Below are 14,321 nucleotides of genomic sequence, written 5' to 3'. Positions count from 1 at the left end.
TGGGTCTACCTCAATTACTTATTATAATATTCCTTAATATTCACACAGCGTGTTTCAGCAACACAAATATACCTTAGTAGTTTATCATGACTCCAAGGTGAACTCATTAGGTCAAGGCATCATGAGGAGATCACAGTGACAAGATGCATCTTTATTCTGCAGATCAAAAATGAAGCTGTTAGAGCTGTTTTATTTAAATTTGTGTATTGTCTTACTAACCCAGTTGTTTAAAGTTCTTAAAGGTTCTAATGCAGCTGTGCTACTGGACATCTCTCTTTTAGCCCCTCTGCCTCTCTCTCTCTTTCTTTTTTCTGTCTTTGGCCGTGTGCTCTGGAGCATGATTAATCCCATCAAAAAGCCAGTGTATCAACATCTGCCTAATCCTGTCTAATGGCAGGCACCCTGTGAAAATTGTACCTCCAAGCAACATGTATTTGCATAATTAGAAGGAGAATCCCAGCAATCAGGAGAAATGCTTAAACATGCTGGCCAGCAAACTGGTTTTCTCCCCTGGCATGTTTGCTCTTTGCGTGTGTGTGTGTGTGTGCGTGTGTGCATTCACTACAGGCTAAAAGTAAGAAAGCTAGTGATTTTTTTACAGTTAAAAAAATAATAATTAAAGCATGTTTTCTAACACATTGATTAAGCAAATATCCTCCAAATACTCTGCTAACTGGAAGTGATCTAGTTGGCTACTCAGATAAGCTTTCAATTAATTTACAAACTTATTACAGATACACCAAAAAAAAACATTCAGATGCACAGAAATTTCATATAAATATCACAAATCATATGCTGCCATTATGTACTGGTTAGCACTGTGGCCTCGCACCTCTAGGGTTTAGGGTTCAAAATCGCATCTCGGGTTTGTGTGTGAAATTTGAATGTTCTCCCCGTACTTGGTGGGTTTCCTCCATGTACACTGGTTTCCTCCCACAGTCAAAAGACATGGAGAGTAGGTTAACTGGCGTTCCCAAATTGCCCATATTATGTGAATGAGCATGTGAGTATGTGTATGAGTGCCCTGTGATGAATTGGCACCCAGTTCAGGGTGTACCCCGCCTCGTGGACAAAGTCTCCTGGGATAGGTTCCAGGCTTCCCGCGACCCTGTATACAGGATACAACGGTATAGATGATGAATGAATGAGTGAATGTATATGCAGACATTAAATTAATGAATAACACTGCAGTGACTGCACTAGTAAGTGTTCACTAGTTCTACAGACATTAAGCCAAGACCATATTTTCTATATTCTTAGTTCTTGAAAAATTATAATTTATGCTTTATTTGCAAAGTTACTGATGATTTTGGTCTCTAGTTTGTGCATTTCTATATTTTTCCCTCATACTGGGAGCACATGTGTATATCAGTTTTTATAACATCAGTGTTCGTAAGAATGATGTTTGGTGTATTTATAGCCTGCCTATGCTCCCCATTATAAATGTGGCATACACCAACACGGATTGCACAGTGACCTCTAGAGGATGGAACTCTTAAAATACTACAACCTTTGTAAAGGCAGCCAAATCTAAAATAAAAAATAAAGAGCACTGTCTGTGGTTTTATAAGATTACTTTACATTATAGAATCTGTGTGATAATGACTTGTCTTTTATTGCATTTAATCTTTCAAGGTTCCAAACACAATACCACAGTAAAACTTCCAACAGTCCCTCCCAACACTAAAAAAAAAACCTACTTCTCAGTGGCAGATGAGGCAGAATTCACATCTTTCCTTTCAATTATGACAGATGGGGGATCCTGTACAAAAACAAAAATTCAAACATTTCTGGCACAACTACATCCAAGAGTGCAACCTGCATAAAGCATGTGGGATCAGGAAAGCTTGTTAGTTACAGCACAGGGGCATGGAATAAAAGAACAGTTATGTTAATTACTGACAATCTCTCTCTCATACACAAGATAGGACTTTGAACTTTGCAACATTTTTTTAACATAAAAGGCTTTTTCTTTCTAAATGTTTCCTCAGGCCATGAAACATTGGCAGTGGCTCACTTTCTAAACCACAAGGGAACGGGTTTAAGCATCTTAATCAATAAAATGAAATATTTTGGGTTGTAATATGTTCACCCCAACAGCGTGCTGAACCGCATAATGTGGCCGGTGTCCAAGCTGGAATAAAAAGGGAATATTCCAAGTTTGGATTTAGAAACACAGTAGCTTTATGTTTTTTTATGCTATTTATGCACTCTAGGACTTCTGTAACAAGCTACTTGACAAACAAAATGGTAAATAATTGGCACCCGAAGCTTTTTGTTACAAATATAGAAAACTTATCACTGATTAAATAAACCCAAAACATTTTTCTGCATGCAACATTTTTAAGAAATCATTTTAAAGTTCGAATGATGGCATGCAAATATGAATATGTGTAAAGAGCAGGATCGATCCATTCTCACACATGCAGTTCTATTGTGAATGCTGCTGAATGATAATAAGTCACAACACTCCTTGACCAAACAAGGAGCAGATTGTTGGGTGGCACTGCAACAACAATAGAAGGAATGCAGAGAGCTTTAAAGCGTCCCCCCACATGTAAAAGCTCACGCAATGAAACCGTCGCCACATCAGCTTAATGAGGAGGCCGCTCTCAGCATTAAATAATAATGGTGTTAGGTCAAGATTCCAGACCTGGGAGGACAGTGGTTTGTTTTGAAATGTATTAGTAACGCCAATTAATTTACTGGGGCGAAAGCGGCACATTGAGTGTGGGACCATGACGGCGGAGGGCGGGCTGGGTTTTCACAGCCAGCTCTCAGAAACAAGTGAGTGTATTCATCAGGCCCCGAGTGAGCTTGGCTTCACACATCTGTGGGGCCTCTGCACTCACCTGATTATGCACTCCCTACAGCGCACCACACTGACTCTACAGCCTCAGCACCACAGGAAACACTCAACTCTAGACAAGTCAATTGCCATGCTATGATATGTACTGGCGCATGTGTCTGGACTGAATTTTTCAATTTAGTTGTGCTGTAATGTTATTTAGTTCAGCATTCACCATGGCCACGACTAGATAGAACATGGGAGGAAAGGTCCTTTTGTACTTAATTTAATAATAGTTATTTACCATGGTTTATTCATTATATTGATCAGTTAGCACTGCAGCCTCACATCTCTAAGATTTTTCATCTAAGAATCTCATCTCCGGGCTTTGTGCACGAAAATAGTCATTCCGGATTCCCATACAGGCCAAAGACGTGTGTTAAAAGGCTGATTGCCATTTCCAAATTGTGGTGTGAGAGTGGGTATGTGAATCTGTGTGTTTGTGGGCTGCAGAAGGTTGGAGTCCTCAGCAACTTTTCTTCACAGCAATCACCACTGGTGTGAAGTCATAGGTCAATGACATGAACCATCATTTGCAAAAATGGGTAAAACAAATAAATTTGTTACATTGGTAACACTCATTTGAGTAATTTCACATAGAGTAATTTTGTAATTAAATGAAATTAGTGACTTAATCATTACATTGATGCATCTGATGTAATGAACCATTATATTTTCCACGGTTGTACTGAACAATTAATTTACACAGTCAAGCAAAAAATTAAGCAAGCAATAAAAAAGGGGAAAAAACTAAAGAAAGAAAGAATTTAGTATATAGATGGTATATGCTATATAGAAAATACAGGAAACAAGCAATAATAATAAGAAGAATTATAAGAATAAAGAGTGTTTTACAGATATCATTACTTTCCAGTCATCTTACTTTTCATTGTTGTATTTAATTCTCCAAAATCATTTACATTTTCTTCAAAAACAAAATGTTTATTAAATGGAATATTCTTATAATTGTAATGTTTATGCATATTAATAAATTAGCAATTGAGTAAATGAATTAACCAATTAATTATTCAATAAGGACAGTCTACATTTGTATTTATTTTTATTAGTTTCTTGATCCAAAAATGTTAATTAATCCATAAATGAATCAGTCAATACAGGTAGTGAGATTACAGTACACTTTATTTATTTATATTAGTGACTTAACTAATATAACAGTAAATTAATCAATCAGTTAATTAATCAAATAACATTTGATTACATTATCACGTGCCTTAACCACTCTGCCTTTATCTACTTTTTTTTAGAATTTATTATCAGATGAAAATTATATTATTAAAGCACTAACAATGCCCCCAAGCTACTCCAAAACACTGATATATATTAGGCTTAGTGACAATATATTTATAATGTTCTTTGGACAGACGTGTGAACGCACGTTTTGCTCGTCCATGATTGCAAACAAGATTATATTTCTTCCTATTTTCTCGATATTCCATATTCTACAGTGTACAGTATGAACTAGTCTAAGTAAACGCGGTCTCTCTCTCTCACACACACACACACACACAGACTAAGCCCCTGGCTACTGCTGTCTCCTCGCTGCTGTGCTGTTTCAGGAGATGTTCAGGAGATGTTGGTCATGTGACCTGTGTGTGTATGGGGGGAGCGGGGGGCGGAAACCGGATAACGCACCTGTTCTTTGTGGCCGTTGCGCGCGTGACTGACTACATTACCCGCGAGCCCTTGCGCGCGCGCTCCCTCTCTGCGCCACTCTCTTCTAGGAAACCAGTCCGCTTGGTCTTTTTTTCTGCTTTCTCACTGTTACCCGGTGTCAACCTACGCCGAGGAGACGAACACATCCCTCCCTCTTTCCCAGTCGGCGGCTGCTTCCAATTCGCCTCGGCGTTTCTCCTCGCCTCCTCTATTGGCCTCGGACGCCGCCAGTCACGAGCGCTTCCCCGTTTTCCTTTTTCCCGGAGTAGTTGAGTAGCAACAGCTCGGAAACATCTGGCCGCCGCAGCTCCCGTGTCTCTGCGCTGCGCTCCGCGTTTCCTGCAGCGCGGCGGATATGGAAAGCCGCTGAAACTCAATTCACTACTTGCTTTTTTTTCTTTTTCTTTTTTTTCCTCCGCCGACGAGGATCTGGACAGAGGAAGTGGGAAGTCGTCGGAGCTCGCTTGTCTGTAAGTACCTTTTATTATTATTGTTATTTTTTTAATACCAGGCAGCTAAGAAGCGGGCTGAAGCTGCGAGGGCTTTGGATTTGTTATGCAAAAAAAGTAGCGAGCTTGTTTTTGTTCCCGCACCGTTGTTGTGTTCAGGCGGAAAAAAATAAAACAGTTAGTGGAGCGCGAGGTGCCTGAGCGCGAGCGCCTGCTCAATCCGGGCCTGCTGTGGAAATGTTACAGTGCAGGTAGAGCTGCCTTACTTTTTCTGTGTTAGCTCTGAGCTAGCTTTCCCTCAGTTCACGGTTGCGCACACACACACACACACACACAGCCTAACAACACCGCCGAGTAACTGTGTGTGTGTGTGTGTGTGCTCTACACCTCTGTGTAGCCTAAAGAAACAAGGGATTCACGTTATATCCCATGAAGTAAACATTACACCGAGTGCGCTACTGTAACACTATCCAAAGGTTTAAACATTAATCATTTTTCCTCAGTTATTTGAGTTTACACCAGAACTTAGCTCGACTGTCCTGCGCATTTTTTTCTCATGTTATGGACACAAGTTTTACTCTGTCAGACCCCGCACAGCTGTGTAGGCTCCTTCGTTTTAAGCTCTTTAAATAGCTCAAACAGCGCTGCATTATTAACACCCCACCACCGCGCGCACGCACACACACACACACACACACACACACGTGTGTTGGTTATTAAATTTCGATATTTTGTTAGTGCGTGTGAGTTATGGCTGATACGATATATAAATAATCGATTATTTGTACCTTTGGATTTCTCCACGTTGTGAGTTGAGACAGGGATCAGGGCAGGTGCAGTAAGCAGTGCAGTTGATTTCCATCTTCTTACTGAGTGCTTGATTTTATAAAAAATAAGTGAATAAAATTTCTTAATAGTAGATGTTCCTGGTAATTATTTAGGGACCACTAACAAACTCCAAAAGTATAGCCCAACTACGGCCCTCACTCCAAAAATGTTTTAGTGATCTAAATAAGAAAACACTTATTTGCAAACTCTTTCCTGGCTTGTAACTGAGCCCTGTAGTTGGTTTATTTGTTTATTTATTTATTTATTTATTTATTTATTTGAGCTAAACTGTAAATAAACTGTTTAGTAAACTTTTAAGGTGATACTGTGATTTTTTTTTTCCTTACTCTTGCTTTTTTTTTCTCCTACTATTCAAAGTTCATAAAGGAAGACAAAAGTGATTAAGGGTAAAAACATGGAGTTAAACTAAGCCTTAAGTAGTTCCGCTAAAGAAGCTTTTCGTTAACGCTCTGCTCACGAGATCTATAGGATCGCTCCCTTTGTTCATTATTTCATTTTCCCCTCCTCAGCGAGTCGTCCAGAGGGTGAGGAGAATGAATGACAGTAATGGTGCGGCCGGTGAACCATGAAGAAGTCGAAAACAATATCAGCTGCGTGGATCTGTCATTTGCAAATGCACTGTGCCGGCCTTTGTTTATGGTTACTGGAAGGAGAGCAGTGAGAAAGAGAATGTGTGAGAGAGAGAGAGGGAGAGAGAGAAAAGAAAAAAAACTTGAGGGTATTTAAATTCTCTGTGCAGGAAACTAGGTTAGAAAAAAAAGTGTCGGCTTTCATGCAGACCTATTTTCTAAAGTTCGCCTTTGCCGGGAGATTACAAGTGAAGGGGGGGAGTTGGCCGGTTTTCCACAGAATCACCTCTCAACAGTTCCTTTCCCCCCCCACACACCCCTCCTTTGCCTTTTTAAAGGGAGAGAAAGAGAAACAAAGTTGTATAAAGGAGAGGCTGGTGGCAAGAGTGTAGAGGAGTAGCATATGGCACTAAAAGGAGCACAGCTGGAGGTAGCATTTCCATCTGAACATGATGTCAGAGCAGCTGACAGGCTGCCATCCCCCAGTCTTTTCTTCTGCCGCACAGACTGCGAGTTAGTGTGTGTGCGGATCTGTGTGCAGGAGGAGGCATCGCGTTCCCCTCCAACATCTCCTCCACTTTGCATCTGTCCCTCGCAGTTTGATTTTTTTCCCTGCACTCTCTCTCTCCCTCTCTCTCTCTCTATCTCTCTCTCTCTCTGTGTCTTCCTCTCCTCCTCCTCCTACTAGCCTTTCATTGATTTTGAGAAGGGAGCTACAGCAGGCGCTACCACAACAGTGGACTTAATCAAGTTGATGCGAACCGCAGGTACTGTACCAGGGGGTCTGTGGCTTCTGAATAGAGAGCTTGCTCTCCTTTCCTTAACTCATTTCTCTCTCTGTTTCTTCTTCTTCTTTTTTTTTTGTCTTTTTTATGTGTTACCAGTCAGATGAGTGTAAGCTGGGTGAAATGGGAAGTGAAGGATTTTGCAGCACTGTAGCGTAACCAAGCAGGGGACGAGTGACGCTCCTTGTTGTCGGGACAATGTTACAGAGCAAGCTTTTCATTGAGCTGCTTGTTTTGTCCGCTGGCTTTAGTTTCACTTGCTTTGCAGTGAATAGGGAACAGTAGATTAGTTGTAACAGTTGTGTGATCGGTGGTCGAGGTTTGTGTGAAGTTTGAAGAAATTAAGAAAGTTTTGTGAAATGTAGATTTGTCAATTTAATACAATATATTTTTTTGTTTTAGAAATACAGTAATATCAATTTAAATTCAATATTGTTCAATTTAACCTATTTCAATTTATTTTCTTTTTTCTTTAATTTCGGTAACTTTTCCACCTAAAATGAGAGTTGAATTTCTAAGGCAACAAAATATTGAAATGTTAATTCCATAAAACATTTGAGCAATATGAAATTGCTCTGTGTTTATTTTTTTTTCCTTTTTTTCTTCACTACACATTGTTTATTAAAAACTCAGAAATGACTCTTACGGCTAGTCTACAGCATTATTTCTGTCGGTAGTGACTAATTTAGAACTTGCAGATTTGAGCTGCCTGAATTGGCTAGACAGCTGTAATCGCACTCCTCCTAGTCTTAATCTCTTTATCTGGGCAGCAGCTGCCATATGGCCTCAGTCAGCTGGATCAGATGTTTATAAGCCTCCTTCTCTGTCCCTCTCTGTCCTCGGAGCCTTCTAATTTGATCGCGGCTACCTTGCGAGCTGTCCTACAATCTTTATTTTTAGCCATCTTAAGGATTAGGATTGATGTGGACTACAGGGCACTTAAAGTGATTGTATTGTAAATCTGCTGCGCGCTTCTTCGTTGGGGAGGATGTTCCGTTTCTCCAAAGATTTGGGGAGGAGATAGAAAAGGAGGAGGGGTTGGCTTGGGGTTGGCTGTCCCAAGTCCTCCCCACCAAAGCCCCTCATTAACGAAGGTCTGAGCGTTGTTTAAGGGGGGGTTTGGCTTGGGATCCCAATCAGATTTAAATGAAGATTCAAATGAGTTTATTTATGCTCGCTGGTTGAACATGGTGCCCATGATGCATTTTTTGAGAAGGGAGCAGTCTCCACGGGTAACAGGTGTGAATTATTTTTTTTCATTATATTTCGGGTCTATTGGTATTTTTAAACAATTTTCTGTGTGCTCATTTAGTTTAATTTTTCTTCTTTTTTTCCTTTGATTTCGTGTCAGTGGCTGCCAGTTTGTGTTTTAATGAAAGTTGCCCTGATGTTCTGAGACTTCACTAAGCGAAGCCTTAACGATCATACTTAGCATTCTTGCTGCAGTGTGACTGCATCGTTGAGCTGTTTGTGTACCTGCAAGCCAGTTATCTAAATGCACCATCCTGGCCAAAGTGGGTTATTAAAAATAACTTCTCCAGAAGAAGCACAAAAGGTGAAATTACTCGTATCAGGACTTCGCTTTAAAACCAAGAGAGTCTCACAGTTTGCTATAATTGCGTTTTTATTTTAATTTGGTAAATTTTTCTTTATTTTATTTTTCTATTACATTCATTCATTTTTTAAATACATTCCGGACTTTCTATTTGTAGTTATACTTGGGAGTGTAATTTAAATGACAGTTTGCCAGAATAGATATAAAGCTTTAGAGATGTTATAAAAATGTCAAAATAAATTAATGTGCAGCCTTTTTTCCAGCCTTTACATTTATTACTGATATACAATGCAGTTATTTTATAGATGGATGGATAAAATACACATTATCAGATGATAGAAATAGGTTTAAAAAGAAAAACAAGAATAACAGATATTGTGGTTTTTTTCCTTTAAAAATTTTGAATCTTTGTAATCCTTTTATATCAGCTCTGCGGTGAACATTTTTCTAGTGTTCCCACAGGGATGGATGGATGGAGGGAGGGAGGGAGGGAGGGAGGGAGAGAGAAAGAATTAGTGTGTTTGAGAGCCAGTGAGTATGTGCATGGGTAGAGAGAGAGAGAGAGTGAGTGAGTAAGTGAGTGAATGAGAGAGGGATGGAGCGGATGGGAAAAAAAGTTCCACATAGGGCTAGAAACAAAACAACTGTTGTTCTGCCAGGGCCTCAGTAACATGTGCGGTCTGTTTCAGGTTATGAAGACAGCATGGAGTTTCCGGACCACAGCAGACATTTACTGCAGTGTCTGAGCGAGCAGAGGCATCAAGGCTTCCTGTGCGACTCCACCGTCCTGGTGGGCGATGCCCAGTTCCGCGCCCACCGCGCCGTACTGGCCTCGTGCAGCATGTACTTCCATCTCTTCTACAAGGACCAGCTGGACAAGCGGGACGTGGTGCATCTAAATAGTGACATTGTAACGGCACCAGCGTTCGCACTGCTCCTCGAGTTTATGTATGAGGGCAAGCTGCAATTTAAATCCCTTCCTGTGGAGGACGTGCTGGCAGCCGCCAGCTATCTGCATATGTATGACATTGTCAAGGTATGCAAAAAGAAGCTGAAACACAAGGCCACGGCTGAAGCAGACAGCACCCGGCGCGAAGAGGACGCCTCCAGCTGCTCGGACAGAGCCGAGAGCCTCTCGGAGGGCGGCAGCGCCAACCTACTGGCCAGCGATGACGATGAGGACGAGAGCAAGCGGGAGAGCCAGTGCCCGCAGGAGCCAGCCAGGATTTGGGCTCGCCTGGCGTCGGAGCGCACGGCCAGCCCCGGAGAGGCCGAAGCGCATGGCAAATCGCCTGCTGTCGCCGCTGCAAGTCCCAGCAGCTCAACAGGTTCGCTCTGTCCAACTGGTGACTGTGCACTCGACCTGTCGGTAAAATCAAACATGAGCGCCACTCCGGGTGAAACCAGGAACCCGTATTTGTGTGGCTCAGCCACCCCAGACAGTCTACACAGCGCCCTGGTGCAAGTCAAGGTGGAGAAGGACACGGGCTCAGACGATGACGAGCTGCCCAGCACTGAGTACGAGATGGAACACAGCGGCCTGAAGGAGGAGACGCCGAATGCGAATGGCATACATATTGGGCACAACGGGCACAGCGTCCAGCGGCTAGGCCTGGGCCTAGAGGCGCACCTGACAGCACTGCGAGAGGCCTCTCTGGAGCGTGACAGCAAGGACGAGGGAGATGGCGAGGTGCTAGGCGGTGAGACAGAGCGGGCGCAGGAGAGCCCGCTGCTTCCCTACGTGTCGGGCATGTTGAGTGCGGCGCACGCGCAAATCTTCATGTGCCCCCTGTGCAACAAGGTGTTCCCGAGTCCACACGTGCTGCAGATCCACTTAAGCACGCACTTCCGCGAGCAGGAAGGCGCACGCACTAAACCGACTACCGGCGACGTCAACGTGCCCACATGCTCCATCTGTGGCAAGACGTTCTCATGCATGTACACACTAAAGCGGCATGAGCGGACACACTCGGGCGAGAAGCCCTACACGTGCACCACATGCGGCAAGAGCTTCCAATACTCGCACAACCTGAGCCGGCATGCCGTGGTGCACACGCGCGAGAAGCCACACGCCTGCAAGTGGTGCGAGCGGCGCTTCACGCAGTCCGGAGACCTGTACCGTCACATCCGCAAGTTCCACTGCGAACTTGTCAACTCGCTCTCAGTGAAGAGTGAAGCGCTCAGCCTTCCCACTCTCCGAGACTGGCCGCTCGAGGATAGCTCGCAAGAACTGTGGAAATGAAAGCAAAGAATACACAAATGAAACTGCTTTTTAAGTTAAGACAGAGCGAGCAAGAGAGGCAGAGAGGTAAGGAAGTAGGGAGGCAGGAAGATGGTTGAAAGGTCTGAATCAGTCATGTTTCTTATATATACATTGCTTATCTCGTTCAATTGCACTTTACTAGCACATGAAAATGTTACTACTGATTTTCATTTTCTGGTCAATTTAGTTGTGGCTTTTTTTTTGTTGGTTTGTTTTTCTTTTACTTAACGTAGGTGATGGCTACAGCGTACACCTTTGTCATAAAATGTGCAAATCTAGATCTGACAGTGTACACACGTACACACGTACACTGCTTGATTTTATTTAACATCCATGCCATGAGAACGCATTATGAAGATTTCAGGTAATACACTGAGGAAGTTCAAAACTGATAAGCATTACACTAAACGGGTACTACGATCCTATATTGACCTGTACACATAATTGGCTCGATTATGAGTCTGTGTATATATATATCGTGCACTACTACTACTACTATACGATTATTTTGCAAATCTCATACTAGTGTGTGTGTGTGAGAGTGTCTGTGTGCGGGTGTGTGGGTCCTCATGCACGCAAACGCAGTATGTTATCAAGTAAGTCCTTTAAATCCTGCGAGGTTGTTTGCTCAATAAAGCTCCAAGCTTTTGTTATTTAGGCTCTTGTATAAATTTTCTTTTTTTCTGAATTGTGATAGGAAACCTGACTGATAGAAGACAAAAAGGCACTCATGCAATGTACAGCCTCCTTTTTCATATCAACAGACTCGATTTTATATAATTTAATGACCGGACTGATGAGTTGATGTCTTTATTTTCTTTTAGTTGCAGACCCTCAACACTTATTTTCCGCTGGGAAGGTGTTTTCATTTGCTCCGTTTATAGAGATTTCTGTAGTGTTTTAAGAAATGATTTGGTTTCATTTAAAAAAAAAAAAGGAAAAAAAACTGGGATCTGTTGTTGCATGATGTCCAATTTGTATATTTAAGAAGATGTGAATTGCTGTATTGCTGTACACTGTAATAGACACAGTCTTTACAGTCAGGGCACCCGTCTGTTTAAATAAAAAAAATATATATATCTATATATATTATATATTTACCTTAATATTACAGCTGTAGAAATTGCATGAATTTTATTTAACTATTATTTCTGTTGTTGTTTTGCATTGAAAAGTGTATTTTTTAATTAACTCATTTGCTTCCTAAGTAGTCTTTTTTTCTTTCTTTTTTTTCTTCTTCTCCTTCTTTATTTTTTTCTGTAAACTCTCACTAGAGAGTGACTCCTGTTAAGATGTTCTACTGGGCTGTGAAGATTGTGTTAATGCACTGATGTTAGGCTGCAGTATGTCTCTGGCCGACTGATCTTGAGTGTGTAGCATGGAGCTGGGTGTCAGCAGAGGCTTCATCTCTCTGAACATCTTTTCCAAAGCTAGTGCCGCTCCTGCTTAGCACCTCCTCACACACTGCTGTTCTCCACTGCTGGTCTCCAACTGCTGTCTCCGTGTCATGTTTACTCGCTGTTAGCATTTAAAAAGTGTCGCCTTTTTTGTTTTGTTTTAATTTATTTATTTATCTGTTCGATTGGCACTTGCAGCAAATTCTGTGGCCACGAAGATTCAGTTGCCATTAAAACCCATATGAGAGTGTGTCAGTTTTGTAAAGATGGGCTCAGCAGATTTGCTGTGTATGGTGAACACTGAAGAATCAGCAAGCAGCATAAAGCTCTGAGAGTGTGTGTGCGTGTGTGTTTGTATAGTTTCTATTTAACAGAAAAAAATGTTTGTCATGCTTGGTTGCACCTTTAAAAAAAAAATAAGAAAAAAAAGAAATTAGATGCTAAAAAGATGCCTTTAAGATTTTAACTCTTGATCAAATTGACATTATTACATAAATACCAGAGCTATAAAAGCTAGATTATTGAAGACTAAAAGTAGTTACACTGCTGTAGATGGATTTTTTTCAACGTTGTGTATGCGTTTAAATTTATTTTTTTGTTTTTAGATCTTTTTTTCCATTTTGTTTTGTATAAATTAAAATCATCTGTCATTTTCTTACTGAATGTGGAAAAATTGAACAAAAGCTCAAGATATTATTTGTTAGTTAAAAAAAAAAAAAAAAAAAAAAAGCTAAATTCGGAAGAGTGCTGTTGGAGCCTCGGACACTAACACTTGAGCAAGAGTGAAGTTTAAGTGAGAGAAGAAGAGAGGGCGAGAGTGGAGAGCTCGCGTGCCTCTATGGCCTCAAGGGCCCTGAGCTTCCCAGTATACAATAGGTTGTTGCAACAGCTAGTGGAAAAGGGTTGAGATTTGCCAACAGCATTCGCTCCTCGTGCCGTTTTTGCACGGTGGTACCTTTTACCTTTTGCACTCAAAATGTGAAAGAAGAAAAAATTATTTGTGGGGAGGGGGTATTTTTCTGAGCATTTTTTTTCCCTTGCTTTTGTTTTATGCTGGCTTTTACTATATCGTACTTGACCGCCTTAAACTACTGTTAACAGCCTACTGATGCTCAGAGCGGGAGAACTGGAACTGGCAAGTTACTGGATGTATTTTTATTTCACTTCTGTTCACTGGCAATGAAGCTGTGAAATGGAGTATGAAGCATGTCCACAAAACAGATGAACCTTTAGTTTACTTGAAAACTGGAAACAGCCAGTGTGAAGAAGAACAACAAAATTTAAAGCGAGTGTGTAGGAGGTGGTAGAGAATAAAAATAAAGTTATGTCAAAAAAAAAAAAAAAGGACAATCGCATTCTGAAAAAGAGGCAGATTGACTTCACATGTATTTGCTTCCCTTTTGAGATTTTGGTATGTTCACATTGTTCTTTTTATGGAGTTAGACAGTTAGCTTTGACAATCATAGTATGTTTCATTTTCTCAAGGGAAGTAAATTATGAGGCTGTTTAGTTTTGTACTTTTTGGTGTGCTGTTGGTGAAATTTTTAAATTGTGTGCAAACTGCAATAAATTATAAGTACCTTCATTCATTTGTGTTGTTTCTTGCCTTCGGAGCTGCCAGAAGCAATCATGATTTATACACTGTCAAGGCAGTGTTTTTGCCTTCAGTTGAATAATCGTATTTACTGTAGATGTTGAGTGGGTGGAAACATGTTTTCCAGTGCGTGAGGTCTCTGAATTGGGTACTGTCCGGATGTGTGTGTGCGCGCTTATGTATTTGCTGCTTTAATATCTGGCTGGTGCTCCAGCAAAGCCGTGGGCTGGACCAGGGAAAATGTGCAGCAGCTTGATGAAAAGCAGCCCCTCCTCCTGTCCCCTCAGACACACACACACGGTCGTAACCTGCTGCCAAAACTCCTCAAGTACAGTTTT

The 14,321-nt window shown here is 41.3% G+C and overlaps 1 protein-coding gene across 3 annotated transcripts; it reads left to right on the top strand.

Moving 5' to 3' along the window:
- The first annotated feature begins 4,603 nt into the window (after positions 1-4,603).
- Positions 4,604-13,976, top strand: zbtb18 (zinc finger and BTB domain containing 18). 3 transcript variants are annotated; one of them, XM_053502384.1, is made up of 2 exons: positions 4,604-4,992; positions 9,419-13,976. In XM_053502384.1, the coding sequence occupies exon 2, from the start codon at positions 9,433-9,435 to the stop codon at positions 10,969-10,971; it is 1,539 nt and encodes a 512-aa protein (XP_053358359.1). In that variant the 5' UTR covers positions 4,604-4,992; positions 9,419-9,432; the 3' UTR covers positions 10,972-13,976. The 3 variants fall into 3 exon arrangements, with proteins under 3 accessions (XP_053358359.1, XP_053358358.1, XP_053358357.1); XM_053502383.1 differs by lacking the exon at positions 4,604-4,992 and adding an exon at positions 6,607-7,156; XM_053502382.1 differs by lacking the exon at positions 4,604-4,992 and adding an exon at positions 8,343-8,413.
- The last annotated feature ends 345 nt before the right edge of the window (positions 13,977-14,321 follow it).

Source organism: Clarias gariepinus, chromosome 8, assembly GCF_024256425.1.
Source record: "Clarias gariepinus isolate MV-2021 ecotype Netherlands chromosome 8, CGAR_prim_01v2, whole genome shotgun sequence".
Taxonomy (NCBI): domain Eukaryota; kingdom Metazoa; phylum Chordata; class Actinopteri; order Siluriformes; family Clariidae; genus Clarias; species Clarias gariepinus.
This window is presented reverse-complemented; position numbering and strand designations above follow the sequence as displayed.

What these genes read in the sequence shown, in the direction of transcription:
- zbtb18 (XM_053502382.1), top strand. Translation starts at nt 8,362, where the DNA reads ATGGTGCCCATGATGCATTTTTTGAGAAGGGAGCAGTCTCCACGGGTA. An exon ending in GCAGTCTCCACGGGTAACAG is followed by an intron (nt 8,414 to 9,418) that starts GTGTGAATTATT and finishes GGTCTGTTTCAG; the next exon opens with GTTATGAAGACAGCATGGAG.